This window comes from Oryctolagus cuniculus, chromosome 5 (assembly GCF_051225735.1).
Source record: "Oryctolagus cuniculus isolate XC-2025 breed Fujian yellow rabbit chromosome 5, ASM5122573v1, whole genome shotgun sequence".
Taxonomy (NCBI): domain Eukaryota; kingdom Metazoa; phylum Chordata; class Mammalia; order Lagomorpha; family Leporidae; genus Oryctolagus; species Oryctolagus cuniculus.
Genome location: NC_142871.1, coordinates 44616699 through 44633414, shown reverse-complemented (window position 1 = coordinate 44633414; position 16716 = coordinate 44616699). Strand labels below are relative to the sequence as shown.

The 16716-nt window shown below is 43.7% G+C and overlaps 1 protein-coding gene across 18 annotated transcripts in view; it reads left to right on the top strand.

The window, feature by feature from the left end:
* The first annotated feature begins 1027 nt into the window (after positions 1-1027).
* TPD52L1 (TPD52 like 1) overlaps positions 1028-16716 on the top strand; it is a 96996-nt gene continuing 81307 nt past the window's right edge. For 16 of the 18 annotated variants that reach the window (XR_016234496.1, XR_011388538.2, XR_007922839.3 and 13 more), the window contains exon 1: positions 1065-1298. Coding sequence is in view for 14 of the 18 variants with exons in the window: in XM_008263464.5 (XP_008261686.1) it covers positions 1280-1298 (19 nt within the window). In the remaining 4 variants the exon portion in view is untranslated. Of the gene's footprint in view, positions 1299-16716 lie in introns of all 18 variants that reach the window. The other 2 variants (XM_008263459.5, XM_008263458.5) reach the window with 2 other exon arrangements.

Below are 16716 nucleotides of genomic sequence, written 5' to 3'. Positions count from 1 at the left end.
AAAACATGACTGCCCCATCAACCTACAAATACAGCCTGCAGGTTCTGGTTTAACATATATAGATAATATAAAAGCACATAATATATGTCACATTATATATTAATATATTCATGGAAAATGTGTTACAAAAAAATCTCTGGTTGGGTTTCAAAATAATTTTGCACCAAAATAAACTTGTCTCTTAAATCCACTTCCCCACCAATTTTATTGTTTTATTTTTGTGTGTTTGAAAGGCAGAGATAGAAGAGGATTTTTCATCCTCTGGTTTACTTCCCAAATGCTCACAACAGCCAGGTGTGGGCTAGGCCAAAGTCTGGAGCCTGGAACTCAATCTAAATCTCCCCCAGGACTGGAAGTATCCCAGGTAGCAGGAAGCTGCCCCAAAAGCCGAGCAGGAGCAGCATAGCAACCACTGCGTCAAACACAGGCCCCACACTAAAATGTCTGTAAGACTAAAACCAATGCTCTTAAGTGCTTTCACTGTGACTGGGGGACTTGAATGGAGTGCTCAAAAGATTCATGGGGTTCCAACTAAGCTCAAATACGGTGGCTCTGCCTTCTTGTCTCAACTCCCACGCTACAAACAAGTTCCCCGTTCCCAGCCGGGGTGTGTGTGAGTACTTGTGTGGATTTTGCTATTTAAAATGACCCCAAGCATAATGCTGTAGTGCTCTCAAGTGTTCGGTCCAAGATTACTATGACGTTAATTAGAAAACGTGTATGTTAAATAGGCTGAACCTTCGTTCTGGTAACAGTTAACACTGCCGTTGACCTCAAGCTCGATGTCAATGAATAAAAGATATACACAAATAAGGTGTAGTTAAAAGGAAAAGGATCTATACGTAAAACAAGGTTATGTATTGATCACTTGCCAGGTGTTGGGAACAAGGCTTGCAGCCCCTAATTCGATCTCCCAGAGGAGCAGGGATTCAGCGTTGTGAACTCAGGTCCCCTTCCTTCCTCCCAGGGCATTAACCACTACCAAGCCCATCTCCGCGCCAACTTCCCGTGGGTCGGTGGTGGACGCCTTCCGCCTGCTGTGCAGAGCGGCCGGTAGGTGGCGCTTTCCAGCGTGGCGAAGGCCAGGTGGACTGGAAGGGGCGGAGGTAAGCAGAAACTGCCAGCGGTGTCCGTCCGCGGTCACACATCCGTCCACGCCGCGACTGCAACACGCGTGCCTGGAGAGGGCGCCAGCGGCAGGGCCAGCTGCGTCCTGAGCTCTTTTCCAGCTGCCATCGGCTCCGCGTCCCCGCTGCGCGCAGTTCGAAAGTCGGCCACCATGGAGGCGCAGGCACAAGGTGAGTGGTCGCCAGTCGCCCCCGAGGGTTACGTCCTGCAGAGCCCATAGGGGCCGTTTTCCCTGCATCCGCTAACTTCGCTCTCGGAAAGGACGGATCGGTGCCACCCGCGTCCGAAACTCCGCGCCTGTCCGCGCCTTCGGGATCATGCCTGTTCCCCAAACTCGGGATTTGCTGTGGGGCTGGGGCTCAGTGAATGGAGAGGCCCCTCTGCAGGGAATGCTCCCGCGCAAGGCCCTAGCCCGTTCCACAGCCAGTCGCCCCTACGGCCCCAACCTGGCAGGTGCCCACAGGACCTGTTGTGCGAGGTCCGGAATCGGTTTCCTTCCCTTTGCCTCAGGGGACTGGGGAGGGAGAGCGCGCGACTCCCGTCGCCAGGGGCCGTGGGCTCGCGCTCCTCATCTCGCAAGTTGGCGGGTGAGCGGGACGCGCCCAGAGGTGGTGGCTCCGTGGGGCCCCGGTCTCCCGGCCGCGCGAGGGGCTTCCTGCGCTGGGACTGGCCTTCCGAGGCGAGGGTAGCGTCACCGCCCCCAAGACCCCCGGCGGATCAACACGTTGTGCCTGCGTTTGCTGCGGTGTGGACCGACCCGGGAGCGACCTCTGTTTCCCCAAACGCGCGTGGGGTACTTGGCCCGGGTCTGGCTGCGCCGCTCCGCGTCCCGGGACCGCCCGGCGGAGCAGCCCGCGGTGGCTTCGCGAGGGGCAGTCTCCGATCTAGGGGTCACACTTGGAGCGGGTGTGGGGGACTAAGTGGATGGAATCGTTTGAGAGTGAGGGCGAAGGGACGGTGGAAAGCGGCCGAGGTGGACGGACGAGGAGCTAGAGGCGGGGGTAGGAAGGAAATCAATTCGGGGCTCGGCCGTGGGAGCGGCGCCAGGGAGAGGTGGGCTGCGGAGTTGAGCTTTTTAAGCAATCCTCGCCTCCTTTCCTCACTGTAGGAAATTCTGGGGTGCCTTCTAACAGAAATAAAAGCCCGTATTGGGGTGGGGGGGGGCGGTTCCTGACCCTGTGCGCTCGCCCCCTAGGGGCGGAAGTGCCCTAATGAGAGGAGCTGTGAGGGTGCGTGGGCCCGAAGTCACCCAACAGGTTTGTTGCCGGGAGCAGGAACCATACTCCTCCAGTCCATCCGCCAAGATCCTGCCCATGAAGCTGCTGCTTCCAATGGATTCCTTTTCTATCATCTAAATAGGAATGGAGAATTTAAGGGTGGGGGTAGGTGGTGTTAAAAAGGGTGCTCAATGCTTGTTATTGAAGCTTGGTAGGGAAGACTTAGTTCAGAGCCATCATGAGCGGTGTGGGGACAAGAGCAACTGGAGCTGGGCGGTGGGCTCAACCCCAAACACAGCATGGGGTGAGTGGGGAATGATTTGACCTATTAGGATTCTACTGAACACAGGCCAAGGCCATCAGAAATCAGCTGGGGGATGGTGGAGGGTGGGGAAGCTGACCAGATACTGGGTTCTGGCTGCACTCACTTAGCAGGCTTCTCTGCCAAAACGGGGTTTAACAGGCACAGATGGGCCCAGGAGAAGGTTCAGAAGGTTCAGAAGCCTGAGTGAGCTTGGGACCAAGCAAAGGATCTTTGTTTTTGGCCAAGTTCAAAAGCAGAGGTTGGGTTGGAGGCCTTCACAGCTGAACTGAAGGTGGTAGGAACAACACTGGAGCTGTCCAGCCTGACTTGCAGATGAGAAATTTGGAGATTCTTAAATGCCAGCCCTGGATGACCCCAATGATATTGGCATCTCTGGAGCTTTGGCATGGATATATTTGAAAGTGTCCTTGCTGATTGTATTATTCAATGCAAAATTGGAGAAGCCCTAAAGCAGACGGGAAACATTCATGCAAATTCTGGAAACATCTGAAGCTGCAGATTGAGAACCCCTGGTGTCACTGCTTTGCTTGATTTATTTAACAAATATTCCCACGTTCTCCTCTGCCAAGCACTGTGCTAGGAAGAGGAAAAACAGACTTGATTTTTCCTTGATAAAGTTTACAGTAGAGGAAGAGACATTAATTTGACAGTTACTTGATAAATGAAACCTAAAATTGCCAATGTCCCGAATGCTAGAAAAGAGGGTTGCATATTGCAGTGAGAACCTGGAAAAATTAGGCCTCGCAGGCGATAATCGAAGTAGCTCAGCTTATTTATTGTGTCCCTACCTCTGATTTGTGTGACACATATGTATTTGTTTATTTTATATGAAATTATTTTGTATAAAATGTATTTATTTTATATGAAAGGCAAAGAGAGAGAGGGACATGTGGACAAGGGAAGAGCTCCCCTCCAGTGGTTTGTGCCCCAAATGACTACAGCGGCTACGCAGATGAAAGCTGGGAGCCAGGAACGCAGGCAGATTTCCCATGTGGGTGGCAGGAACTCAATTACTCCAGCCATCACTGTTGCCTCCCAGGGTCTGCATTAGTGAGCAGCTATAAATCAGGAGCCACAGGCAGGGATCAGCCCCAGGTGCTCTGATAGGGCACGTGGGTGTGCTAATTGGCATCTCTTAACTGCCAGGCCAAACGCCCACCCCTGCCTCACATATATTGACTCATTCATTGGCACAGCAGTCCCATGAGGTGGTTAGTGTTCTCTTGCCGGTTCTACAGAAAGGAAACATGCAAGGACAGAAATTCCGGGTCCACAGAAAAATGGGTAATGAGTAGCAAAGCTGATTCCGCAGTGACCCCGTTCCCACTCAGCTCCTGTAACTTTCAGAGCGAAGATGCAGCTGAAGTCTCTGCCTACCTCTCCTGCTGCCCTTGAGCACTCCGCCCCTTCTGGTGACTAGAGGGAGCGTCTGTGGGTGGGAGGGACACATGGAAGACACATGAGAGACACGTGAAGCGGAGAAAAACGAACTGGTTTGAGGAATAGTTAGGAAGAAAGAAACCAGCATTATGTGGATTCGAAGGAGGGAGGGCAGGGTCAGAGAGGACCCCGGTTTCTTACTTGTTCAGCCTAACGGGTGATGTCTACGTCTTCAATCCTCATTTTCCAAGACTTTGAAAGAACTCATTTTCAGACAGTCTAGTTATTGAAGCAGCAGACATAGTAAGCTGGTTAATAATGAAGCGTTGTTGCAAACTGTTTATGTTAAAGGAAAATCGTCTTTTCACTTGGAGCACATTCCTGGCTAAATGCCTCTTAGATTCTAAGATAATCCGATGATTTCCAAAGTGTAGGCTTCTACCTTCAGCACAGTTTATTTTAGAAATATCTAGAGTGGGGCTGGCTTAATCTCCAGCAAAGCTGAGTGAGGCTAAGTGGGCAGCTGCTACTGAGATGTCCTCATTCAGGTGCTATGGACACTATTTGCATATCTAGCGCCGTAATTGCTGCAGCAGCTGGTCCTGGAAACTTTCTCATGACTGAAATTCTGCAAATGTATTCTTTGACTCTGTGCAAATCACTTGGTGATTGCTTCCAGCAAAACAGGCCATTCTGGTGTATTGGTAGGACGGAGATCATGAAGTAGGATTATGAGTGGAGTGATTGGATGAGAACAGACTGGAGAAGGGAGCGGAAGGGGAGTCTGCAGGAGGAAGCATTCCCAGCTGCTTTCCACTGGTCCTGCTTTAATACCTAATTGATACAGAGTCAGTGCAGACTTTTTTCCCAATGGTGTAAAAGCAATGTCCATTCAGAAGACACCATACTTTGAATTTCGGATTTTTATTTATTTATATATTTTTAGATTTACAAGCAAGATTTATTAGTGTCAAAGACTTCCAGCCAGAGTGGCATGTGGTGATGGTGGTGGTGGGGCTCCATGAGAGGCAAAACCCAAAGAGGTGGTGGCATTGGGGTTTTTAAGCACAATTTGGGGGAATAAAACTTGACATTTAGTTACAAGGCAGGGACAAAGCCCATCAAAAGACCTGTCTGGCTTGCTTGTGATAAAACGAAAAGAGCCATCAGAAGGGTGGGATACCTAATTTGTTTACAGTAAACTGGGAGCTCAGAAGGAATCTCCACTCCCTTGCTGTTCTGATAAGACTGGAAACATCCAAGGAATGGGCAGGCACTTTGACCTTGCTAAAGACTACCCCGGGGAAAGCAAGCTCTTTGGACCCTAGATTTCCACCAGGACCACCCTGACTGCCCACTAACCCGTCTGAACCTCCATTTTCCCTCTCTCAGAAGAGTGGACCCTAACTTTTGTTAGGAGTATGGGATGATGACCGCTGTGGCTTCTTCAAGCTGAGTAGGGGTGGAGTAGCAGTCAAGATAGGATTCCAGCAGCAGTTGGGGGATGCTGTGCCAACTTGCAAAAACTGCTTCCATCCGAGGTTTCATGTATGTAGCCATCTAGAATTTCAAATCTGGAGAAAATGAATCTAACAAGCAGATTAAACTCCCAGGGTCTAAAACAAAGGACAGTGTCATTATTAGAGGACCTAAGAAAAGAACTGTCTAAACCGTGAGGAAGTTTTCCCATTGAGAGGCAAATAGAAACTGACAGAAGGAGCTTGATAATAATCAGGTGGGCTTTAAAGCCTGGCTGGATATGAGGCCCAGACCTGCTGGAAGAGAGGGAGGCGTGAAACTCCTTAGGGAAGGTACCCTGTTGACTTCCGTCACTGAGCTGGCCTGGGAGGAGAGCTGGCCTGAACAGAAGGCAGGTGGCATCTCTAAAAGGAAATTTACAGTTCTGCCTGCAATGCTACTGACCCTCCTTGGCCATCCCCTCAGCAGCAGGGATTACTTTGGAAGCTGGGCTGAGTGAAGGGCTTTTTTCAGTTTAAAGCCAGTGGGGTCTAATGCTCTGTCCTGGGCATCCTTCGACTCCAGGGCACTTCAGTTTCCAGTGACCCAGCTCTTGGCTGGCAGAGCTGCCAGGGCTCTTCATAAGCTGATTTCCACTGAAGCCCAGGCTTTCCACATTGAAAGCCACTGCAGTGGACTGGCCTGTTGGGTCTCCTTGATGGCAGATCACTGTGTAAAGCAGCCACTAATTGGCCTGCCATCTTGTCTTTACATTGCTTCTGCTGCCTGGCTTGCTCCTCTTCCTCCCAATTTCTGGTAGACGAGAGGAAATCTTTAAGACGATGTAAGTCAAGGGGGTGCTCAGTCCCATTCCTAATCTTTGGTGGCTTAAGCTAGGAATCTGCAGTCACAGGCATGTTCTGATAGTGGCTTTTCTGTGAGGTAGACAGTGCCCATAAGGAAAACCATGTCCCCTCTTTAAAACTTGCTCTCTCCCTTCGTTTTGTTTGAAAAGGGAGGTTTTACCTCTTTACTGCACCCATGGCAAAGTAAATCTAGCTGTGAAATGATAATGTAAGCTCTCATTTTTGGCTATGCTATTATTACAGAAAAATGTTAGTCATCCTTTTATAAAGTCCAAAGATCAAACTGCACATCCTGGAGAGTCCTTCAGTATAGTTTCCATCTTGAAGAGCATAGGGAAATGAGGGAGCAAGACAGCCTCTGCAGATCGCTTACTGTCAATAACTCTGTACCAACTGATAACTTAGCAAGCAATTTTAACTGTTAAATAACAACTTACGAAAACAAGTACTAAAGGTCCAATGCTTTCTAGAAATTTCAAGATAAGAGTACATTTGGAAACATTGCTTTAAATACCTAACGCAAGTGTGACTTGTTCGATCAGCAAACCCAAGTATAAACATGTAAATGACTTAAACATTTTTAGGTTCTTTCTACCAACAAATTTGAAACATCTGATACAGAGATTATTTAGAGCATGTGAGCCAAAAAAGGTGTCTTCAATTAATTCAGCAGTTTAAATTTATGAGTAATCTTTTTATCTATAAGCCAATTAAAACAGAGCTCTTAATAAGTTTTCCCATGTAGACATATAATATGTACATACTTATAATATACAAAGTAGAACAATAAAGCAGTTTCAGTAACAGCTTCTTAAAATCTTTAGCTATCTTTTTTTAAAAAATTGCCATCAATCTGTTAGAATTACTTCCTGCTGTTAGTAATCTGAATTAATCATACTTTTTCTGAGTTGGAACCTGTAGTACATTATTGGCTGTATCTGCTTACAGAACTCTCCCAAATATTGAACACAATTGAGGTCAGGGAAAAAGAAGTCCTTTGGAACTTGGAACCTAAAAGGACACATTTAAACACGGAACCAACAATGCTTTAACTTCATGAGCTGTAAATCTGATTTTTAGTGTTTGGAGAATCAAAACTGTGGATGACAAAAGACTTTAAGTAGTCGTGTTTAAAATTATAAACTCATTAGCCAACAAGAGGTACCTGCTTATTCCACACATATTTTTAATAGAAAACTTTTATTTAATAGATATAAATTTTGAAAGTACAATTTTTGGATTATAGCAGTTCTTCCCCCCATAACCACCCTCCCATCCGCAAACCATCCCATCTCCTACTCCCTCTCCCATCCCATTCTTCATTAAGATTCATTTTTAATTATCTTTATATACAGAAAATCAACTCTGTACTAAGTAAAGATTTCAACAATTTGCACCCACACAGACACACAAAGTAAAGTACTGTTTGAAGACTAGTTTTACTGTTAATAACTCATTAAGGACAGAGGTCCTACGTGGGGAGCAAGTGCATATTCCACACAATATTTTGAAAGCACCTGTAGGAGTTTACAAAACATTTATCCCTTTTAGGCCTGTGGGTCTATCTTTTCATTTTTTTAAAGATTTATTTATTTATTTATTTGAAAGTCAAAGTCAAAGTACTGCTGGCAGAGGTTTAGCCACTATGCCACAGCACTGGTCCCGATTCCTTTATTTTTAAGGAGCATTTACTTATTTGAAAAGCAGAGAGGCAGAGAGAGAGAGGGAGATAGAGGGAGATCTTCCATACTCTGATTCACTCCCCTAAAGCCCATAACAGCCTGAAGTGGAACAGGCTGAATCAAGAATTCCATCCCACTCTCCCATGTATTGGCACAGACCCAAGCACTTGGGCTGCCATCAGCTGCTTTTCCAGGCTCATGAGCAGGAAGCTGGATGGGAAAGCAGACTTGTGGGGACTCAAAGGGGCATCTTTGGTATGGGATGCAGGTGTATCAAGCCCTGGCTTTAACCAGTGTGACACAGTATCTGCCTCTCCTTGATCCTTTTAAATAACCTTTTAACATTTCATTATCTATTCCAAATGGAAATAACTTTGTTATGTCTGCCTTTCTGAAAGGCAAATTTCAATTTCAATTTGAAGTTAATAGAGAAAAACTTTCCATTTAACGCTTGTTATCCAAATGAAGAGTTTGTGTTAGTTTTCTATGTTTGCTGTTAAAAATTGGTCCCAAACTTGGTGGTGACAAACAGCAGAAATCTGCTATCTCATAGTTGTAGAGGCCAGAAGTCCAAAATCAATGTCACTGGGCCAAAATCAAGACATAAACAAGACTACACTGTTTCCAGAAGATGTAAGAATTTGTTCCTTGTCGCTTCCTGTTCCCCAGGCTCTGCCTCAGAGGTTACAATGCCTTCTCTCTCCGTGGCAGAACTCCCTCTTCCTCTGTCGTCTAAGGTCACCACTGATTTCATTCCTAGAAAAACCAGGAAGATCTATGCATCTCAAGATCCTTAACTTAATTGTTTACAATGACCTCTTTCCCATAGAAGGTCATATTCCAAGTTTTGCAGAGTAGGACCTGATACCTTTGGGGAGTATTATTTGTCTTACTACAATAACAAATTTTTATACTCAATTTTTATTTAGCTATTTTCATTTTGTTTGAAAGGCAGAGAGAGAGAGAGAGAGAGCGATTGTCCACCTGCTGGTTCACTCCCCAAATGCCAGCAACATCCAGGCTTGGCCAGGCTGAAGCCAGGAGCCCAGAACTTAATCCAGGTCTCCAACATGGGTGGTAGGGGCCCAGGTACTGGAGCCATCATCTACTATCTCTCAGGGCGCACATTGACCAGACATTCAACTCAGGAGGTTTCTCAGAAGTCCATGAATGATATAAGCTAATAACTATCAGGTTATTTGTTCTTGTTTGCCAATTCCATTAAGAGGAAAATGATACTTTGCTCATGGGACATTTATTTCCTCTAATCTTGTTTCAGGAAGTATTTAGGACAGCTTACATAAGAATATAAACAGCAATACAAGGTAAATTAGAAATAGATAAAAGAAAATAAACAAGGATAATAACAGAAAATGAAGCAAGGGATTACACCTTAGAAAAATGCATGCAACTGTATCATTTTTATTGACAGTGCATGGAAAACAGACTCTTGCTTTGTAAACAAAATACCATATTTTATGACCTGAGAGATAGTAGATGATGGCTCTAGTACTTGGGCCCCTACCACCCATGTTGGAGACCTGGATTAGGTTCTGGGCTCCTGGCTTCAGCCTGGCCAAGCCTGGATGTTGCTGGCATTTGGGGAGTGAACCAGCAGATGGACAGTCTCTCTCTGCCTTTCAAACAAAATGAAAATAGCTAAATAAAATATATTTTATGACCAAACAATAGATTAACACTTGCCTCACCCTACAAAATAAAGCAATAGGTCCCTTCTGTTATAGGTATCCGATTACTCAGGGTCAGGTGTTTTACATTTTATACTGTGTTTGATTTAATGTAATCATAAGGCTCAAGTTATGGAAGCTAGATGTTACACATTTGGTATGTGATCTTAAGAGTATTATTAAGACTTCATACTGTCTTATAAGCTATCACTTATGCTCTTATTTTCCCTCTAAGTAAAAGTTTTAAATCAGGTGATAGTGTATATGTTAGATGAAGTCAGTCAATCATACATTATTATTGCAATTAAAATTCTTATAAAATCTAAGCATACAAATTATGAATGTTGGAAACTATTTTGAATTGCCTTCCCTAACATATACCTTGTTTTCTTAAGTCTGTGAATAGGCAGAATCTGGAAAAGTTCTTCAAAAAAATGTATAAACAAGAGCGTCCACTTCTGTGACCTATCATCAGATTTGCTACTTAGCAAGGCAGTCATAAGTACTCCAGCAAATATCAATTTATTAAATAAATATTGCAACAACTATTTATTGATTATTGTAGTAGGAATAAATGTCCAACAAGCATTTAATATTGGGAGGCAGCAGAGTGGTTAAGGACATAGGGTCAAGGCAAGCCGCCTGGTTTTTCATGTGTCATCACTATTGATGTGACCATAAAGAAGTAATTAATCTCTCTGGGTCTTTGTTTCCTCTCTCTGTTAAGTGAGAATAATAGTAGCTCCAACATCATGTTATTGTAATATGGATTTGTAAAGGCAACATGTGCAAGGTCCTATTTCTCTTGTTAACATATGCTAGGAACTTTGAATGCATTGTCTTACTGAGTCCTTATAAAGATACCATGAGTTAGATGCATTTTACCTTTAACTCATTTTAAAGACAGGGAAACTCTGGGCCAAAAAACATTAAGTGAGGAAGACAGGATTCAACTCCAAGTCCATTTGAGTCCAAAGTATGAGCTTAATCTGGCTCTGTATGTATGGGACAATACATGCCAGAGGGGAAAGAGAGATGGACTAGGCGTGGATCATCTTTTCAGAGAGGGTAGAATGAAGAGTTGAGAGTCATTTCTATGGTTAATAGCACATAGAGTGTAAGAGATAACTTAGTTCCAGCCTGATGAGATGTTTAGGTGTTGGAGTGTTAATTAGAACTAATTCACATGGAGGGAATAATAACAATATTATTTTAGAAATTTTTGTTTTTAGGCCAGATACCATGCTAATCAACATTTTTAAAAATACCATGTTTTTCAGGGTCAGGTGTTTGGGACAGTGGTTAAGTCGCTTGTTGGGGCTTCTGCATCCCATATCAAAGTGCCTGATTTGAATCCTGCTTCCTGCTATTGCACACCACGAGAGGCAGCAGATGATGGCTCCAGTAGTTAGGGTCCTGCACCCATGAGAGAGGCATGATTGAGTTCTGGGCTCCTAGCTTCATTCTGGCCTAGGCCTGGATGAGGCAGGCATTTTGGGGAGTGAACCAGTGAATGGAAGATCTGTGTCTCTCCTTCCCCTCTCTCCGCCTTTCAAATAAAATGAACATAAATAAAAATTGTAAAAAACATTGTTATTCAGTACATTATTCCATACAAAAAGTTCACAAGTAAAGTAATATTAATTTTCACTTTGTAGATAGATAAGGGAACTGGATGATGAAGTAGGTATACAACTTTCTCCAACTCATACAGCTTAGAAGTGTTGGAGCTGGGATTTGCAATCAGAGAGTTTGGTTCATACCTTGAGCTTTTAATTACTATTCTTTACCATTTCCTTACATTGATGTGCATAAGCAGTTAGCATGCAAATGTTCAAATCATGACATTGCTTTTTTTTTTTAAGATTTATTTATTTATTTGAAAGTCAGAGTTACACAGAGAGAGGAGAAGCAGAGAGAGAGAGAGAAAAGTCTTCCATCAGATGGTTCACTCTCCAACTGGCTGCAACGGCTGGAGCTGCACCGATCCGAAGCCAGGAGCCAGGAGCTTCTTCCAGGTCTCCCATGTGGGGGCAGGGGCCCAAGGACTTGGGCCATCTTCTTACTGCTTTCCTGGGCCATAGCAGAGAGCTGGATTGGAAGTGGAGCAGCTGGGTCTCTAAACGGCACCCATATGGGATGCCGGTGCTTTAGACCAAGGCGTTAACCCACTGTGCCACAGCGCCGGCCCCAAGTTGCTTTGTGTTTTATATTGTCAAAGGGGTTTCCAGAGGCCAGAATTTAATTGTTCTGTTCATACCAACTGGGAACAAGAATATGACTGAGTACACTGGGGGTCTTCAGTATGGCAAGGTAGGGGTGAGGGTTACTCATTTACCAATGGTTTGCTACTTTAATTCTGGTTTCCAGATGAAGAATATTTTAAAAGTCATAAAATTTGAATTATTAGGACCAGTGCAGCATGTTATCACTGGCTCAAGGAAAACCCAGTTTAGATGTGGGATGGTTCAGGGGTTTTCAAAAAGTCCATGGAAAAAAATATGCATTATGAAAAAAAAACTACACATATATTTCAAAACATTTTTGTACCAAAATAAACCTACATTTTTGAAAACAATTATTTATTTGAAAGGCAGAGTGATAAAGGGAGACATACATACATACATGAGCGTGTGCACACAGACACACAAACACAGACACACAGAGTGAAGAGTGAGAGGGGATCTTCTTTCTGCTGGTTCACTTTCCAAATATTTCCAACAGCTAAATTTAGGCCAGACTGAGGCCAGGAGCCAGGAACTCCATCTGAGTTTCCATCCGGGTCTCCCACATGGGTAGGAAAAACCAAGTACTTGGACCATCATCTGCTGTCTCCCAGGTGCTTTAGCAGGAAGTTGGGTCAGAAGTGGGGAGTAGCCAGGACTCGAACCAATGTGGGCATCCCAAATGGTGGCTTAACCCACTCTGTCATAATGCCCATCGCAAAGTTATATTTGAAATCCATTGTTCAGCAAGCTTTTTGAAGTACCCTCATATATTATTCCACTTGGTGTTCACCCGATCAGTCATCTCGGTACTTCAAAATAACTAAAGTCTCGGGAACTTGTATGACATTTTCTGGAAATTAGAATCTGCATTCTTCAGATGCCAACTCTCAGAACTAATTTCAATGAGTGCCCCCCAAAAGAAATTGTAGTGCCCTGTGAGTGTTATAATTACATTTTTTACATGTGTGTGTTTCATTCCTCTAACCATCTCCCAAACCTATTAGGACAATATCTACTTTAAGAACGTACTTGGCTGGCGCCGTGGCTCAATAGGCTAATCCTCTGCCTGCGGCGCCAGCACACCGGGTTCTAGTCCCAGTTGGGGCACCGGATTCTGTCCCGGTTGCCCCTCTTCCAGGCCAATTCTCTGCTGTGGCCAGGGAGTGCAGTGGAGGATGGCCCAGGTCCTTGGACCCTGCACCCACATGGAAGACCAGGAGAAGCACCTGGCTCCTGGCTTTGGATCGGTGCAGCTGCACCTGTGGCGGCCATTAGAGGGTGAACCAATGGTAAAAGGAAAACCTTTCTCTCTGTCTCTCTCTCTCACTGTCCACTCTGCCTGTCAAAACAAAACAAAACAAAACAAAACAAAACAAACAAAAAAAAAACCACATACTTAATCAAAGTGTTGGAACAAAGTAAATATTCAGGGGCAGGCATTTGTCATTGTTTACAGACACTGCTTGAGAAATCTGAATCCCATATCAGATTCCTTGGGATTGAGTCCTGGTTCCACTTCCAGACCAATTCCAGGTAATGTGCACCCTAGGAGGCCTCAGATGATGGCTCAAGTAGTTGGGTCCCTGCCATCCATGCAGGAAAATCAGAATGAGTACCAGGGCCCTTGCTTTGGCCTGACCAAGACCTGACTGTACCAAGCCTTGCAAGTAAACCAGTGGATGAAGATTCATTCTCTCTCTCTCTCTCTCTCTCTCTCTCTCTCTCTCTCTCTCCCTCTCATACATAAATAAACAAATTTTTAAAAAAATGAACAATCAGATGTTTTGTCCTTAAACTACCCTGGCAATCTCTGTTAAATCCTCATGGTTTAAAGTGGCAAGTGAACAAAAAAAGAATGCTTGTTTCTTTGATGCTGGCATAAATGCACACACAGTTTCTTGGGATGTCCCCAGCACCACCTTAAAGCCACTTATTGAATTAATTGAGTTAATTGTGTGGTTTAGGACAAATAAAAGATGGCCTCAATGAATGGATTTTTCAAGACTGTTATTCTGTTTTTCATTGTGTACTTAAGAAATAAATTGTAAAGTATTTAAAAGACTTGCATTAAATTAAGAATCATTAATCCACTGGGGAAGGAAGCAGAACATTTTAATGAATTTGAGTTGGCATAAAGGAAGCTTTCGATCTTCAAGCACAGATGAAGTCTAGTTTCTTACACTGTGAATCATTTATAAATATTGAGTTTTGATACAGAGGAAGTGAAATTCCCAGAATAAAACCACAAATCTCCAAGAATACTCTTAGTCATTGACATATTATATCTTTGCTAAAAGGCAAAAATCTAGCACTTTGCTCTAGCCTGTTAATGTACCATACACCGAATATGCATGTATATTACCAGGTTTCCAACTTACATGTTATTTGTATCTTACACAAATTACATTTTCTCTGACAAATATCTAAAGTACAGAAGCTCTTCAATCCCTTGGGATGCAATTCAAAAGAAAATGACAAATTAGAATGGGCATGGTGGGAAGAAATCTCTTCAGATCGCTCAGTTTTAAAATCTCTGGCTGTTGGATAGTTGTGGTTTTTCACTGATTTGCCCCTCCCTTCCACAAAATAAGGTAAGAGCAGTAATAAGAGCTAAAAACAATGTTGTAAATATTTCCCCACATTTTGGCTCCCCAGATGTATTCATCATTACCTAGAGACAGCATGGAAATATGACTTCCCTTCTTAAGGAGGCTAGTATAGTCCTTGGCTCCTGTTGTTCCGAATCTTGAACAGGTCCCTGACTAGAAGTTCTAAGATACCCATGGTACCTGCAAATGCTGTTTCTAGCAAACGTAACATACTGATAAAAACATGTTAACAGTAAGGGAGCTAGATGTTGGGTACACGGGAACTCTGCACTATCTCATGATTTTTGTTTTCATAAATTTAAAACTATTCAGAAATGAAACATTTAGAAAAATGATTGGTAGGTTTCCATAAGCACTGTAGGAGAGGAGAAACTTTTCCTGTATGCTTTTAGGTTAATTTTCTGGGGGCTTGTGAATTAAACTGACAACAAAAGAGATTAAAAGGAGAAAGGGTGTACTGATTTATTTATTTTTAAATTTTACCTGCATGTGGGTATCACGGAAAGAAGAGATGAAATTTGAGAGTCTTACATACCATCTTAATGGGGCATGGGAGCAGGAAAAAGGACAGTCTTGGGAGAGCAAATGACTTTTCTTTTTAAGATAAATAAGCCTGTAGGAGAACAGATGGGAGATAGGATGTTTGTAACAGAATCTAGAAGAAAAAGTTGCTCCCCTGGAGGGGATTTATGACAACTGAGTGCTTTGGGAGGCTCTGCCTTTGGGCAGATAAGGGATTTTAAAAACTTACATGGCTTCAGCATAAAATAGTTCTTACAGCAAAGTGGCATAATTTGAGATAGCATATCCAGACTCCTTTCAGCACCACTTGCTCATATTTTACCCAGTACTTGAAGGACATTACCGGCAAGGAAAATGGCTATTTACTGTTGCCTTACCCTATGTCTGGCATGGGTTCTGTCATTTATAAGAAGATACTCCATCAGGTCTTCATAGTCCATTCTCAAAGGTTCTGTCCCTCAAAGAAGGAAGCATATTCTGAGAATTAGGACTAGTAATTTTCACTGGGCATTAGTCATTTTTTTTTTTTTACTATAACTAAAACACCTGAGAAGATCTACTTAGGAAGAAAAAGATTTATTTTGACGGTTCACAGTCAAAGATTGGATGGCCCCATTGATTTAGGCATTGGCAAGCCAGGAAGCAGAGAGGCAGGGAACACACTCTAGTGAGAGCTGTCTTCCAAAGGCAAACCCCCAGTAACCTAAGGAGCTCCTACTAGATCCACCTCCCAGACCATAATTGGATCAAGCTCCCGTGCTTAACCCATCAACCATTAACATCACTACGTTAGGTAGCACCTGCATGAGTTGGGGAGTTCAGGCCATAACACACTATGACAATTTAGAGTATGAACAGAGATAAGAACATTTGGGAGTGCTTTTGCATTTTTTTTTTTTATTGAATGCATTGAGAAGAGGTGAGAGGGCTGTCAGCCAGAAGGCAAGCAATTACATCATGCAGTGCCTGGCACATACACTTAACAGATTCTCCTACAAATAGGAGAAGACCCACGACTCTGGCACCTCCTTTCCAGAAATTGCTTTGGCATCCATGAGAGAAAATAGCCCTGTACTCACCAAAAACAATTTTATCCATTTGAAAACCAAATCTTATCTAAGAAGGAAAAGGAGAAAAAGGGAGAGGAAGGGGAAGGGGAAAAAGAAGGAGGAGGGGAAAGAAAGAAAAAGACAAAGTGGGGCAGGTAAAGTAATAACCTATTTAGATCTAACTTCATCCCATATTTTTGGAATTTACTGTTAAATATGCTAGTGTGCAGTGACCCAAGAATTTATATTGAACTACCGTATCGTGAAGGTCTGACCTTAGGAAGAGAAGTAACTTGGTGCCACTGTTCTGTTCAGGTCTTCACCTGTCACAAGGGGCCCAGTGTCCTCCCATCGGATGATGCCCTGAGACCCACGACAAGCGGGAGCCTCCTCTCAGCACCCTCTCATTTTCCATGTTGCCCTGCACCTGCCTCAGCAGAGCTGGCCTCTGCTCTTCTCAGATTTTTGTTCCCCGTCACTGAGGGAAAATAAATGTTTTGGTTTAATGTACCAGGACTTGTCCTATCTGCTGCAGACATAATGGTCCCATGCAAAATCCACTGG